Source organism: Culex pipiens, chromosome 2, assembly GCF_016801865.2.
Source record: "Culex pipiens pallens isolate TS chromosome 2, TS_CPP_V2, whole genome shotgun sequence".
In the NCBI taxonomy this organism is placed as follows: domain Eukaryota; kingdom Metazoa; phylum Arthropoda; class Insecta; order Diptera; family Culicidae; genus Culex; species Culex pipiens.
Genome location: NC_068938.1, coordinates 15,634,344 through 15,647,219, shown reverse-complemented (window position 1 = coordinate 15,647,219; position 12,876 = coordinate 15,634,344). Strand labels below are relative to the sequence as shown.

General features: G+C 38.6%; 1 protein-coding gene across 1 annotated transcript in view; it reads left to right on the top strand.

Moving 5' to 3' along the window:
- Positions 1 to 9,771, top strand: part of LOC120426268 (uncharacterized) — a 76,735-nt gene extending 66,964 nt beyond the window's left edge. Inside the window, exons 2-4 of the mRNA XM_052707916.1 lie at positions 4,519 to 4,741; positions 4,801 to 4,994; positions 8,166 to 9,771. Coding sequence (XP_052563876.1) covers positions 4,519 to 4,741; positions 4,801 to 4,994; positions 8,166 to 9,109 — 1,361 coding nt within the window. The 3' untranslated portion in view covers positions 9,110 to 9,771. The remainder of the gene's footprint in view (positions 1 to 4,518; positions 4,742 to 4,800; positions 4,995 to 8,165) is intronic.
- The last annotated feature ends 3,105 nt before the right edge of the window (positions 9,772 to 12,876 follow it).

Sequence of the window (12,876 nt, the reverse complement as noted above, 5' to 3'; positions counted from 1 at the left end):
TATGAATTTTTAAATATAAAAACTGGGTTTTAGACGCGCCGCGCGCAAAAACGGGAAAATGACGGAAACAGGTAAAAACCAACTTTTTTCACTAAAACTGCGATAACTTGAAAATTTCAGCGATGACCTATACATGTTTGGGTACCAACATTTTCGTAATTGAAAGACGCAACTTTTGGTACCCAGACTGAAATTTTCAAGTTATCGCGGTTTTAGTGAAAAAAATTGGTTTTTACCCGTTTCCGTCATTTTCCCGTTTTTGCGCGCGGCGCGTCGAAAAACCCAGTTTTTATGTTTAAAAAATCATATCTCCGAAACGTGTTAATGGATATTCGCAATTTTTGGATATGTTATGTAAAATATTACAAGGAATCAGGGAAAAATATTTTCAGACATGAGCTCTTTGGTCCCGAGACCTTCAAATCAGCAAATTAAATTTTCATAGGACCTTTTCAAATATTCAGCTAGTTTTTTTTGGACTTCAACATATTTTTCCTTAAAAGCCCAACTAATAACCTTTCTTTTGAATTGTGGCGCTCCAAAATTGGTTCAGCCGTTCCAGAGATATGATTTTTTGAAAAATGTGGTTTTTGCGAAAATCGACGAAAAACGCATTTTTTTTTGACCACCCTATTTCGGATAGGACCACCCTAATCGCCAAACAAAAAAATACGGGTCTAATTATTTGGGCCAAAGAACCCCCACTCCAAATTTGAGCCAAATCGGAGCACTTTTGATTTGGAGACTTCCTGTTTGACGTGGAATGGCTGAATATATTTTTGAAAAGCTGAGAGAATTTCCTACAATTTTCTCTCTGAGACTTGAGAAAATCTGAGAAAATCGGGCAATTCGTTTTTGAGAAACAGCCTCACAAATCTTGGAAACTATTGGTCCGATTTTCAATGTTAAAAAATGAAACTCTTGCTAAATTTTCTGATCTTTTCAATAAAAAAGTCAGTCCTAGAAGAAAAAATAATAGATTTTTTTTAAGTGTGTCGATAGTTTTTTTGAAGGGTGCTTAAAAATGAAACGAATTTTAAAATTTTGTGAGCCTATGTTCCCGCTAACAGCGCCCATGTTAATTTTTTTCCAATTTTTTTTTAATTCATGGCCTAATCTCTAGTATCGTGAACTGGGGTGACTTTGATAGGTTTTTCAAATGCCCGTCAAATTCATAGCTCAACATTTTTGAGAATGTTGGGTTAAGCACTAAGGGCTACCTTATTATCGAACATATGTGTAAAAATGTGACTATTATATGATATGTATCAAAATTAGTGACCAAATCAAATTTCTGTCAATGTCACCCCGGGCTATCAATCTCACCCCAGTTTACGGTACCACATTTTGCACCATCGTAAACTCAAGTGCAAAAAATATTTTTAATATATAAAAAAAAACCCGAAAATTAAAAAAAAAGGTATTTTGAGAACTAAACACTTGGAGAATCAAAATATAATAAAAAGATGATTTTTTTCCCTGTGTCTATTTTTTTTCCTGACAAGTCCTAAAACCTACAATTTTGCCGAAGACACCAGTTCGATCGGGTCCATCCATAAACCACGTGGACACTTTTTTTGGGGATCTGTAAATTAATAATCATCTTTTGAGTGGATTTAACAAATATTCTGTTATATAAAATTTCGTGATTTTCTACATGTATGTAACCCCTTAATTGCGGCTGGATCGCAGTAAGCCGGGCGTGTGGGCAGACGTGTTTTTTCTGCTGTCATTTTTTTTACGATGAGCTTTAAGGAAAAAAAGGTTTTCTCAAGTTTTTGGATCAACGCGAACATTTGTGGATTAGGCCAGTGGCCTAGAGGGCAGGACAGTGGCGTGGAAGAGGCACTTAGGAGCAGTTGGACGTGCTGTATGAGAAACCGCTGGCATGACGAACGCCATGAAGGCCACGATGGGTTGCGTGCCGGATATGTCCGCACTACGAACCGGCGCTAGAGGGTTGCTTTAAGGTTTCGCGCTGCAAGCTCCTGCTCGTGGCCAAAGATCCGGACGGGTGAACCCGCGACCAGACACTTCACAAGGAACAAGCCCAAGGTTGGTTCCGTGGTGCTCATGAATCCGACGACCATCGAGGAGGAGGAGGAGTTTTACGCCCATCTGGATGTGATGGAGAATGGCAGCAAGTTGACCGAGCTGCAGGCACTGCTGAATGTCCTCCGGAACGTGAAGGCGTGCCGTCCCCTGGACCACAAGACTTACGCGACAGTAGGTGCCTGCTGGCACTGGAGGGAGAGATTGAGGGAGTGTCTCTACTACACTGGAATCTGAACGGTATGGGGATCATGAGGGTTTTGTTCCTCCTCAGGTATGCTTTTCATTTTCAGATGTTTGAACTCAGCAGTTTTCTTAAAGGTGAGTCTGATTATTTTTTGCAATATAGAATAATTACACGTGCACACAACTAAGCAAAAAAAAATTTAACTTTTTAATTGTTTACACTTACCAGATATTGGTGATCTATGTTTTTACTTATTAATTAATATTATCTACTCTACCAACAGAGAGCGAGTTGTGGCGCTATAACCACGGCATATAGTGTCCAGGGCATTCGTGGAAATACGATGTCCCATCCATGAGGGTCCCGGAGCACCAAAACTTCTTAGCATGGTGCTCCCAACGATTCATTGCCTAAACAAATAGGAACGTGAGCGGGAGATCCCCACGTTTCTTCCTCCCCTGTAGATTCAGAACTGTATTGTTGTTTGATCATTTATGCTCAAATTCAATCCAATTCAACGAATCATCTTTGCGGTAAACTTTACGCAGTAGGCCTGGCCGCTTTAACGTTTATGATGTTTCAATGCAATTTAATGCAATGGGGCACTGCAAATGTTAATAATGACAAGAAGATGCTAGGCGTTAATCAACCTAAGGCATTCTCCAGGATGCCCTCGAAAGACTGGCTGCGATAGGGTTAGATTAGATTAGATTAGATGTATGTAACCCCTTAATTGCACTTGAAGAACCTTCTGTTACCAAACGGTTATCGAAAAGGAAATAGTTGCAAGGAACACCAAATCTCTATGGACCAGTTATTCACACAAATTGTAAAATTGTTATTTCGGTAAATAAAATGAATTGAATTGAATATTTTTTCAATATTCCGTTTAAATAAAAAAATATTGAAAAAAATTGTATTACAAATTACGATCGTAATTTCTCGATCCACGATCGAGATTTCCCAACAGTAAAATTCCGATTCGTAATTTCGATGGTAAGTCGTAATTGGTCGATGGTAGATCGAGATATGTCGATGGTAAGTCGTAATCTTACTATCGAGAAACCTCGATCGTGAGTCGAGAAATTACGATCGTAATATTACGATCGAATGCAATTATCACCACGCAGATCTCGAAAATGTTTAAAAAATGATTATCGGAACCATCAACTAACTTATTATTGCTAGGAAGTTGAACATCTTATGAAACAAGTATTGTTTTTATGAAAGACCATTTTGGATTTCCATAAACCTGCTTGTTGTCTGAAATCGATGTACTCAGCTTTGTTTGAACACACTGTTCAACATAAATTGAAATACAAAACAGATCTTTAAAAACGCTAAGCGTTGGCAATTTCCCACATCCAAAGCTCAAACGTAACCTCATCATATTTACGATTGCCTCTGCAATTGACCGACTTTCGGAGCGCATTGAAAAGCAGCTCCCTCTATTACCGAACCCATTTCCTTCGGGTCGTCGCCATCCCGACCTCAAGCAATAGGGCCAACAGTCATACTTTAAAGCCCCGAAAGGTGCCCCCGGCAATGCATTAGTTGCCCTGTTATATGACTGGTACTTAAATCACATGCAATAAGTTTTTGATCCGCGCTTCAAAATGTGCAGTTTTTTTTCGCTTCTCTCCTTTCTCTCCAACTTGATGTGTTTTATTCTTGCATTCGTTACATTGTACAGCTCCTCCTCCTCCTCAAATGAAACCATCAACCGAAGCTAATGAATAAACTTGAAACGCATCATCTTCTTCGTGGTTTTCTTTCTTAATACCAACTTGCCGCTGCCTAGACTGCCTCACTAGCCGACTGACATTAAACTAAATTCATCCGCAAGTCGGTTTCGAAAACTAACAAAAAACTAAAAGTTGCGCAATTTTGCGGCGCGGAAGCATGAAGCAACATACAAAAAGAAGAAAATATATAATGGCTTCTTTCGGAAATGTTGTTGTTTTTTGCGGTTAATTGCTTTACAACAAATTTACGGATAATTTCGTGCATTTTATGAATTTTGCTCTTCCAACCCTGTCTTTTCTTTGTTCTCTGAAATTGAATTGGGTTTAGTGCGCTGGTATATCTTGTGCCAATTAGAATATTACGCTTTTATGGTTGATTGTTTCGCGTCAGAAGAAAGGAAGCCGCCCCGAAGGGGTTCGTCGCTTGTTGGAGGTCACTTTAACTTTAGGAAAAAAATATTTGAAAATACAATTAATGGTTATTGCATGAATCTCTACTAATCGTATTCTTTATTCTGTTATCTCCTTCCACAGAGGTTCGCTACCTATCCGGTGAGCCAGACTACAAATCGGTCAACCTAACCTGGGAGGTGGAACCCCTGGACAGCAGCAGCGCCGAACGGGACGACGAAGAGTCCACCACGGGAGCAACACATCGACGGGGACGCTCGTTCAACGTGTACTACTGTGAGATGCAAAACTGGGGACCACATCGGTGCCGGTCCAAAACCCTCACCGATGACTCCGAGGACAGTGGGTAAGTGCTCCAAAATTCCGATTCAAGTAACATCGATTCTGACGGGCCAAATTCTCCAGGAACAGCAAGCAGTACACGATGACGGTGAAGAATCTCCGGATGGCGACCAAGTACTCGTTCCACGTGAAGCCGCAGGTTAGGCGGGGTGACCAGAAGGCCAGTGGGCGGTCCGAGCAGGGAGCAGGACTGGAGGACGAGTTTGACGGGAACGCGATCAACCAGGGACAGACGATCGTGATACCGACCAAAGGATGTGAGTTTGAAAGTATTTATTGTTTATAATATTGTAATTTCACTTAAAATAAGTAATTTTTTCACCTTTTTCTAATTTTTTTTTTCTAAGGTCCGCGAAAAAGACGTCAAGTTTTTTTTATTGACTTAAAAAATTGTCTTGAATTTTGACTTTTACTTCTGACATCAGAGCAATTTTCAAAGTTTTCGCAAATCTAATTTTCGCTAAATTTTTTATTAGATTTTTCCATCGAATCCATTTAATTCCATAATCCCTTTTTTTTACTTTGTTTTCTCCATACAAAAGTCTCCATTAAAATTAGGAAGCTGTCCTTAGCAAAATGCAAAGATTCGAAATCTGGGATTATTCGTAAAAAATAAATACACGGAAAAATTACTCATTTATAATTTTGTATCACAAAAAAAAAATATTTTGACGTTGCAGCTATCCTTACAAAAGACAAAGTATTCGAAAATTGAAAAATTTGCTTTTCTGCAGTTTTTTAAATTTACTAAAACTCAACTGCCCAAAAATCCGTGTTTTTAATTCTTTGATTTTTGTGATATAAGAGGACAAAAATGCGCAACTTTTCATCCATAGAGAAGTACGGGCAAATCATTTGCAGCCGAGTAATAAGATTTTTTGAAAAAAATGTTTTTTGACAAAAAAATAAATTGCACCAAATTTTTTTTTTTGGTACAGTTTTTAATGTAATTGGTTCGGTATTTTTAAATCTTAATCGTCTCTAAGTTTTTTAATCGGATTTTCAATCGAAAAGCACTATTTTGCAAAAGTGCATCATTTTCAAGATATGCCCACTTAAAGTTTTATGTTAACAAAAAAGTAGCTGTTTTTCGTTTCTGAACATTTTTCTCGAAATTTCCCAAAATTTTGTGTAAGGAATATTGATTTCAACCTCTGGTTGCTGAGATGCAGCGGATAAAAGAAATTGAAATTGGAAGTTTTCAACGTCTCACCCAAACAGAAATATAAAAATGCGTTTTTGCCTTCCTCACTTTACTGAGGAAAGGCTATAAAATCACTCGAAAAATAAACTTCTTTATTCGACCTCGTAGACCCACCTTCACGTATACCTATCGACTCAGAATCAAATTCTGAACAAATGTCTGTGCGTGTGTCTGGATGTGAGTCCGTGCACCGAAAAATATGCACACGATTATCTCCGGAATGGCTGAACCGATTTGGACCGTGTTGGTCTCATTCGATCCGTCTCGGGGTCCCACAAGACCCTAGTTAATATTATGAAGTTTAGAAAAGTACTTCAAAAGTTATGCTAAAAAAACAATTTTAACAAAAGTCCGGAAGATTGTAAAAAAGGGTGGTTTTGTAGTGTTTTTATACACTTTTTAGAGGCCGGATCTCAGATATTTTGATAAAAACGCTGTCCGGATCTATCATGCGACCCATTGATAGATGGGTAAAGACCTTTCCAATGCGTCCAAAACATTGAAGATATGACAACCCTATCAAAAGTTATGAGCACTTAAGTGTAAATATAACACTTATCAGAGGCTGGATCTCAGATATTTTGATGAAAACGTTGTCCGGATCTATCATGCGAACTATCATTGGATAGGTTATCAAAAGACCTTACCGATGAGCCAAAAAGATTGAAGATCTGAAAACCCTATCGGAAGAAATGAGTAATGAAGCTTAATTTGTTAAACATGTTAAGGGGGAATGATGCAATTCTGAATGAAGATATAATAAAGAAAGAAATTTTGCTGAAAATGTGCACTATCTGCATTGCATAGAAGATTCTAATGAGCAATATCAAATATAAAAAAAAAAGTTCTGAATCTGACAGGCAACATTTTTCTATTTGGAAACTGCCATTAAATGCTTGTCAAAAATCATGTGAGTGTTTAAATTAAAAATTAAAGCTTAAATGGACTGAGAGGCGGTTTATCAATTGAATATTTAAAATTTCACGGATTACGCTCCTTCCGTGAAAATGCGAAAAATCACTAGCCCTACCTATACCTGAGCAACTGATGTTCCAATGAAAATAAAACATTTGTAAAACTTGTTGAAATTTGTTATTAATTAGCACTATTTTAACAAATCGAAGAACTTCAAATTTTATTAAAAATCGAACCAAAGGTGGCAATATTTAGTAGATTACCGTGCACCTTTAAACTACTTTTCGTTCGGGTTGGGTGTATTAATATACAATCCGGAGCCCATATTTTCAAGAGCCTCGATTATTTTAAATTATTTACAAATCTTCCAAATCTAGGTTCATTTTTCCCAATTTGAATAATTAGACCCGTATTTTTTTTTTTGTTCGGCCATTAGGGTGACCTACACCGTGCTAGAGGGGTCCCAAATGTGGCAATTTTCGTAAATTTTCGCAAAAACCACATTTTTCAAAAAATCATAACTCCGCAGCATTTTAACTGATTGTAGCAGTCTCAGATGCAAATGAAAAGTGGTTAGTTGGCCTTTCATTGAACAATAATTTGAGGGCCGAAAAAACTAGTCAAAAACAATTTTTCCGTAACATACTCAATAACTATTTTTTTCGGTCCTCAAATTATTTTTCCTTGAAAGGCCAACTAACCACCATTCATTTGCATCTAAGACTGCTAAAATCAGTTGAAATGCTGCGGAGTTATGATTTTTTTTTAAAAATGTGGTTTTTGTTTTTGCTTTGTTTTTTTTTTTTTTGTGTAGGTCACCCTAATGGCCAAACAAAAATATGCGGGTCTAATTAATTTGGCCAAGGAACCCCCACAAAAATTTTGAGCCCGATCGGAGAATTTTTTTTTCGGTTTGTGCCCTTTTCAAATGGAATTGCTGTGGTTCCATAACTGCCCCTGATCACAAATCCGGAATTATATTAGCATAACTCGTAACGGAGGATTTTTTCAGGATTTTTACTAGCACTAAGATTTGTTGCATGAAAAGGTGAAGAGATAGAAATTTGGTGTCTAAGGGACTTTTGTGTAAAATTGGAATTGGGTTTAGGTCTCCAAAAAAGTGTCCACGTGGTTTATGTATAGTCCCTGAAGATGCTTCCAAAAATTCGTGTCGAAGCCGATGCGATCCACTAAAATCCACTGAATGAACCTTGCGTCTCCATGATAAATATGTTCCATGAAACCGCATGGCATTTCAAAAGCTCCTTTTCATCGCATTTTCCTCCTCAACTTTTCCCTCTCTTTCCAGTCTCCGCCCACGCAACCCAATGCCTGCCGCACGCGTCCGAAATCGAGGTCCAAACGGGTCCCTTCTTCGGCGGTCGAATCGGTTCCGAGAACGGCCAGTGCGGCATCCAGGGTGACGGCGCGTCCGACCAGGAAAGCTACACCATGCGCATCGACCACGAAAAGTGCGGCAGCCGGGTCAATCCGTCCGATCTGACGGTGGAAACTTCGATCACTGTGCAGGAGAACCTGGGCATTCTGACGCATAGTACGCGGAGGTTCGTGGTGGTTTGTACCTTCCAGCCGGACACGCTGACGGTGCGGGCACGGTTGGCGCTGCCGAGCAAGGGCAAGGGGGGCGCGTCGGTTGTTCCGCAGAGCGAGTGGTGGCCAACGGGCGGGAGGAACGCCAGGGTGAGGCAGTTCAACATGGTCGACAAGAGCAGTTTGGTGCTGAAGGGCTCGGACGAGGAGGAGGTCGAAGATTTGGTGCCGGCGAAGGTGGAGGAGGTCACGGAGGAGGTGGATGAGGAGGTTGGTAGTTCCACGGATGCGAGTGGGGTTGGGAAGCAGGAGTTGAGTTCGAAGGAGAACGAGATCGCCGAGAGGAAGGTCAACTGGCGACGCGTGGACAAGAGTGAACCTCTGAGAGATGCAAAGTACGCGCGGTTGTTTGAGAGCAAAAATGGGGCTGGACCGGTGACGACCGGGGAGGGTGGCGTTGGGGTTAGTGAGTTGGAGACCAGCGAGGGCGACGAAGACGGCTTCAGTTCGCGAGCGTCCGATGGCGATCGGTCGCTCGACTTGCCTGGACTGCTAATTTCCGCCTGTTTGGCCGTGATCATGATTGGAGCGTTCGTGTACGTGCTCCAGAAGGAGTTCAAGAAGCAGCGAATAATCCAGCAAATTCACCAGCACCAGCAGATGCAGCGACCTCCGGCGGCGAGCCGGATGCCGACCTACTGAGAACTAGGGTGGTTCGTGAAATTGTGGCAGTTAAAGTGCCCCAGTGAGATTAGTGATAACAAGAAAGAGAGAGAAAGAGAGTAGAATAATTTTAATTCTTAATGTAGCCGTGTGTGTACGCGACTGGTAACGTTTAAAAAGATAAGTTTTAAAGTTTCTAGCCGGAGACTACCATCATCCAATCACTCACTTTTCCGCGTAACGAAACGTAATTCTATGCTCGTTTGTTTTGTTGAAATGCTTTTCACTTTAGCAAGTTTCAATTTCTTAAAAATGACTGAGCATAATCAAGCCTTTACCCATCATCTCCTCATCAACTCATACAACTCATCAACCTTCCCATATTTAAGTTACTATTTAAAATCATCACGAACTATGATTAAGAGACGCACACTCACAGTTAGGTAGGCAAGTGTACAAAACCTTTTCGATAGCGAGAAATAAAAAAAAAGAAAATCATTTTGAAAAATGCAACTTAAGCTTATCTTACTCTTGCCAGACAGTGAATAAACCCCGTAAAACACTTAACTTAATCCTCAAACCTAGCTTGTAAGCAACTAGTTTGTAAGATTTTACAAAAGAAAAACTATCCCTCAAGCTATCCGCTGTAAGCTCACAAAAAGTCTGTAATAAAACAAAAATCGATTTTTAGTCTAACAGTTTGATCAGCAGGCTGTTCAGCGCCTTGCGACGTCGTTCCACTCCATCCTACTTGATGACACATAGTTATCCGAATTTCCTCCGGTTTTCTTTCGCACTCTTCCCACAACATCAAAGTTGCAACGCATTCGCCATTTCTGGAGTTTTTTTTTTTTTTTTGAAAAGGTCCAATAAACCAAATTTTTCTGTTTTTGAAACCGCCTTGAATCAGGGGTATCAAAAAACACACAAAAATCAAAAACTGAAAATTTGGTTTATTGGACCTTTTCAAAAAATCTCCAGATTGTCATCAGCGAAACGACTTTTTAAAGTTGAATGAAAAAAAGCTTCGTCTGTTTTGGACTATCGAGAAATGAAAAGTGCAACATGGAGTTAAACTTTCTGTCAAGCTGCTGTGAATTTTACCATGACAGTTGCGAAAGTTTAACTCCATGTTACCGGCTCACATCTCTCTTTTTAATTACTCGATTGATTATCGAGAAATTAAAAATAGAGATGTGAGCCGGTAACATGGAATTAAACTTTCGCAACTGCCATGGTAAACTTCACAGAAGCTTGACAAAAAGTTTAACTCCATGTTGCACTTTTAATTTCTCGATATATTTTTTTTAGGAAATACAAATATTTTTAAGAAAAACAAATACAACATTTTCATACTACCTGTTAAATTATTATTATGAAACCGGTCGTGGCTGAATGGATACGATGTTCGCTTTATAAGCGAATGGTCCTGGGTTCGATACCCATCTGCTCCCAACGAGAATGTTTTGGATTCATTAAAATTTGAAATATATGAAAAACTTGAAGCTCACGGCGGGGTTCGATCCCCGGTCCTTAGGGTTGAAAAGCAAAATGCTTTGCATTGGTAGCTGATATAGTTGAATCCAAGAATCGGACAACGAATCAAATTGAATGCAAGTTGAATATCAGAACTCGAAAAACAAGATTGCATGCAAGATTGCAAGCGCAGTTGAAATTGAATCTAAAAATACCTCGCTTAAAATAGCCTAAGCGACTGATAGAATTCATCCAATAAGAGATGAGAAGAATTGAAAGCTCTTTCCCATTAGAAGAAATGAGAACACACGGAAGAATTCGAACAACAATGCAAAACGGTCGTTACCACTCGCCCAGGGTGACTCCTCAGACCATTCACCTTCCCAAAAACCATCCAACTCCAAGGCGAAACTTACTTGAGGATTCCGTGGAGATTTTCCCTTAATGCTCTGAAAAAAAAGTGGAGCATCAACACGTCCCGTCTTCCAAATCCCTTTCGATGTCCCTGGTGCGCGGTGGAGATGGGAGCGGCCGGAAATGGACGGCTGCCATGGTGGTGAGAATCTAGTTCAGGTGGAATTGGTTCTATTCCCAATTATCGATTCCTAGGCAACTTGGGCTTAGACAATCAACACATCACATGGCGAAAATCCAGTCTGCAATCCGCTTAAATCACCGTCTCCTAGTGAAGCGAATATTTTTTTAAGAAAAACAATTACAACATTTTCATACTACCTGTTAAATTATTATTATGGTAATATAAATTGATTTCATCAGCAAAACGACTTTTCAATGTAAAGAGAAGCTTAGCGTGTTTTCGAATTTTTATAATTTTTTTATCAAGGAAAAGAATTTTTAAAGTAAAAAAGAAAAACAAAACTCGTTTATTTTAAACTATTGACAACAAGGTAAAATTTAGTTTTAATGCTGACATAAATTTTGAAAAATATTTGCAACGGCAAAATATAAGAGCAATTCCAGCTCAAATCAGGAATTTTTCTGATACTTTTGTACCCGACCCTCTCCGATTTCAATGAAACTTTGTAGACATGTTATCCTAGGCCTATAAAAGCCATTTTTGTGCATATGGAGCAAATAGTACTCGAGAATAACATTTGAGAAGGGCGTAAGGTATTTAAATATTTTTGTATTCTGTAATTTAAAAATTACTGTATCTCGAAGCCGTTGTGACAAACTTGTAGGAAATTGGACGGGCTTTCTGAAAAATATACACTGAAACAAAAATACACGCCACTTTTATGTCATTTTTCAATTTTTAAGTTTAAAAGTTCACCTTCAAGATGTCACGATTTTTTTTCGTTCAAAATTTTTGAGGAAATAGCCTAAAATGTTACTAAAAGACTGACGAAAAATGCAGGACGGTATGTCTCTCCTAAAAAAATTCAAAAATAATTTACTAAAACTGTTTTTTTGAAAAGTGGTCTAAATGTCAAAATTTTTAAAAACCGGTAGTGGGAATCGATTCTCCAGACAATTTTACATAAAAGTCTCCGTATTGACCATTGTCCTATGTCCAATCCTTGGGAAGATACAGCGGTTTTAAAAATAAAAATGTTGAAAAACGGGATTTTTGGTGGTTTTTGACAATTTCTATATGACAGACTTGATTTTTCAGTCTCGTAAATATTTTTAACGGAAAGCTCGTCCAATTTCCCATAAGTTTGCCTTTGACAGCATTTCAATTGGATGTAAGGGCTTACATTGCTTATAACTGAAAATAGAATATTGTTTTCAGTGTGGTAGAAACCAGGATAGTAAATTTGATTACATAAATATAAAAACGATATAAATCAAAAAGCTGTCAAAGGCAAACTTATGGGAAATTGGACGAGCTTTCCGGTAAAAATATTTACGAGACTGAAAAACCAAGTCTGTCATATAGAAAATGCCAAAAACCACCAAAAATCCCGTTTTTCAACATTTTTATTTTTAAAACCGCTGTATCTTCCCAAGGATTGGACATAGGACAATGGTCAATATGGAGACTTTTATGTAAAATTATCTGGGGAATCGATTCCCACTACCGGTTTTTAAAAATTTTGACGTTTAGACCACTTTTCAAAAAAACAGTTTTAGTAAATGATTTTTGTATTTTTTTATGAGAGACATACCATCCTGCATTTTTCGTCAGTCTTTTGGTAACATCTTAGGGTATTTCCTCAAAAATTTTAAGCGAAAAAAAATCGTGACGTCACCTTCAAATTTAACTTTTAAACTTAAAAATTGAAAAATGACGTAAAAGTGGCGCGTATTTTTGTTTCAGTGTATTTTTAGCAGAAAGCCCGTCCAATTTCCTACAAGTGTGTCTT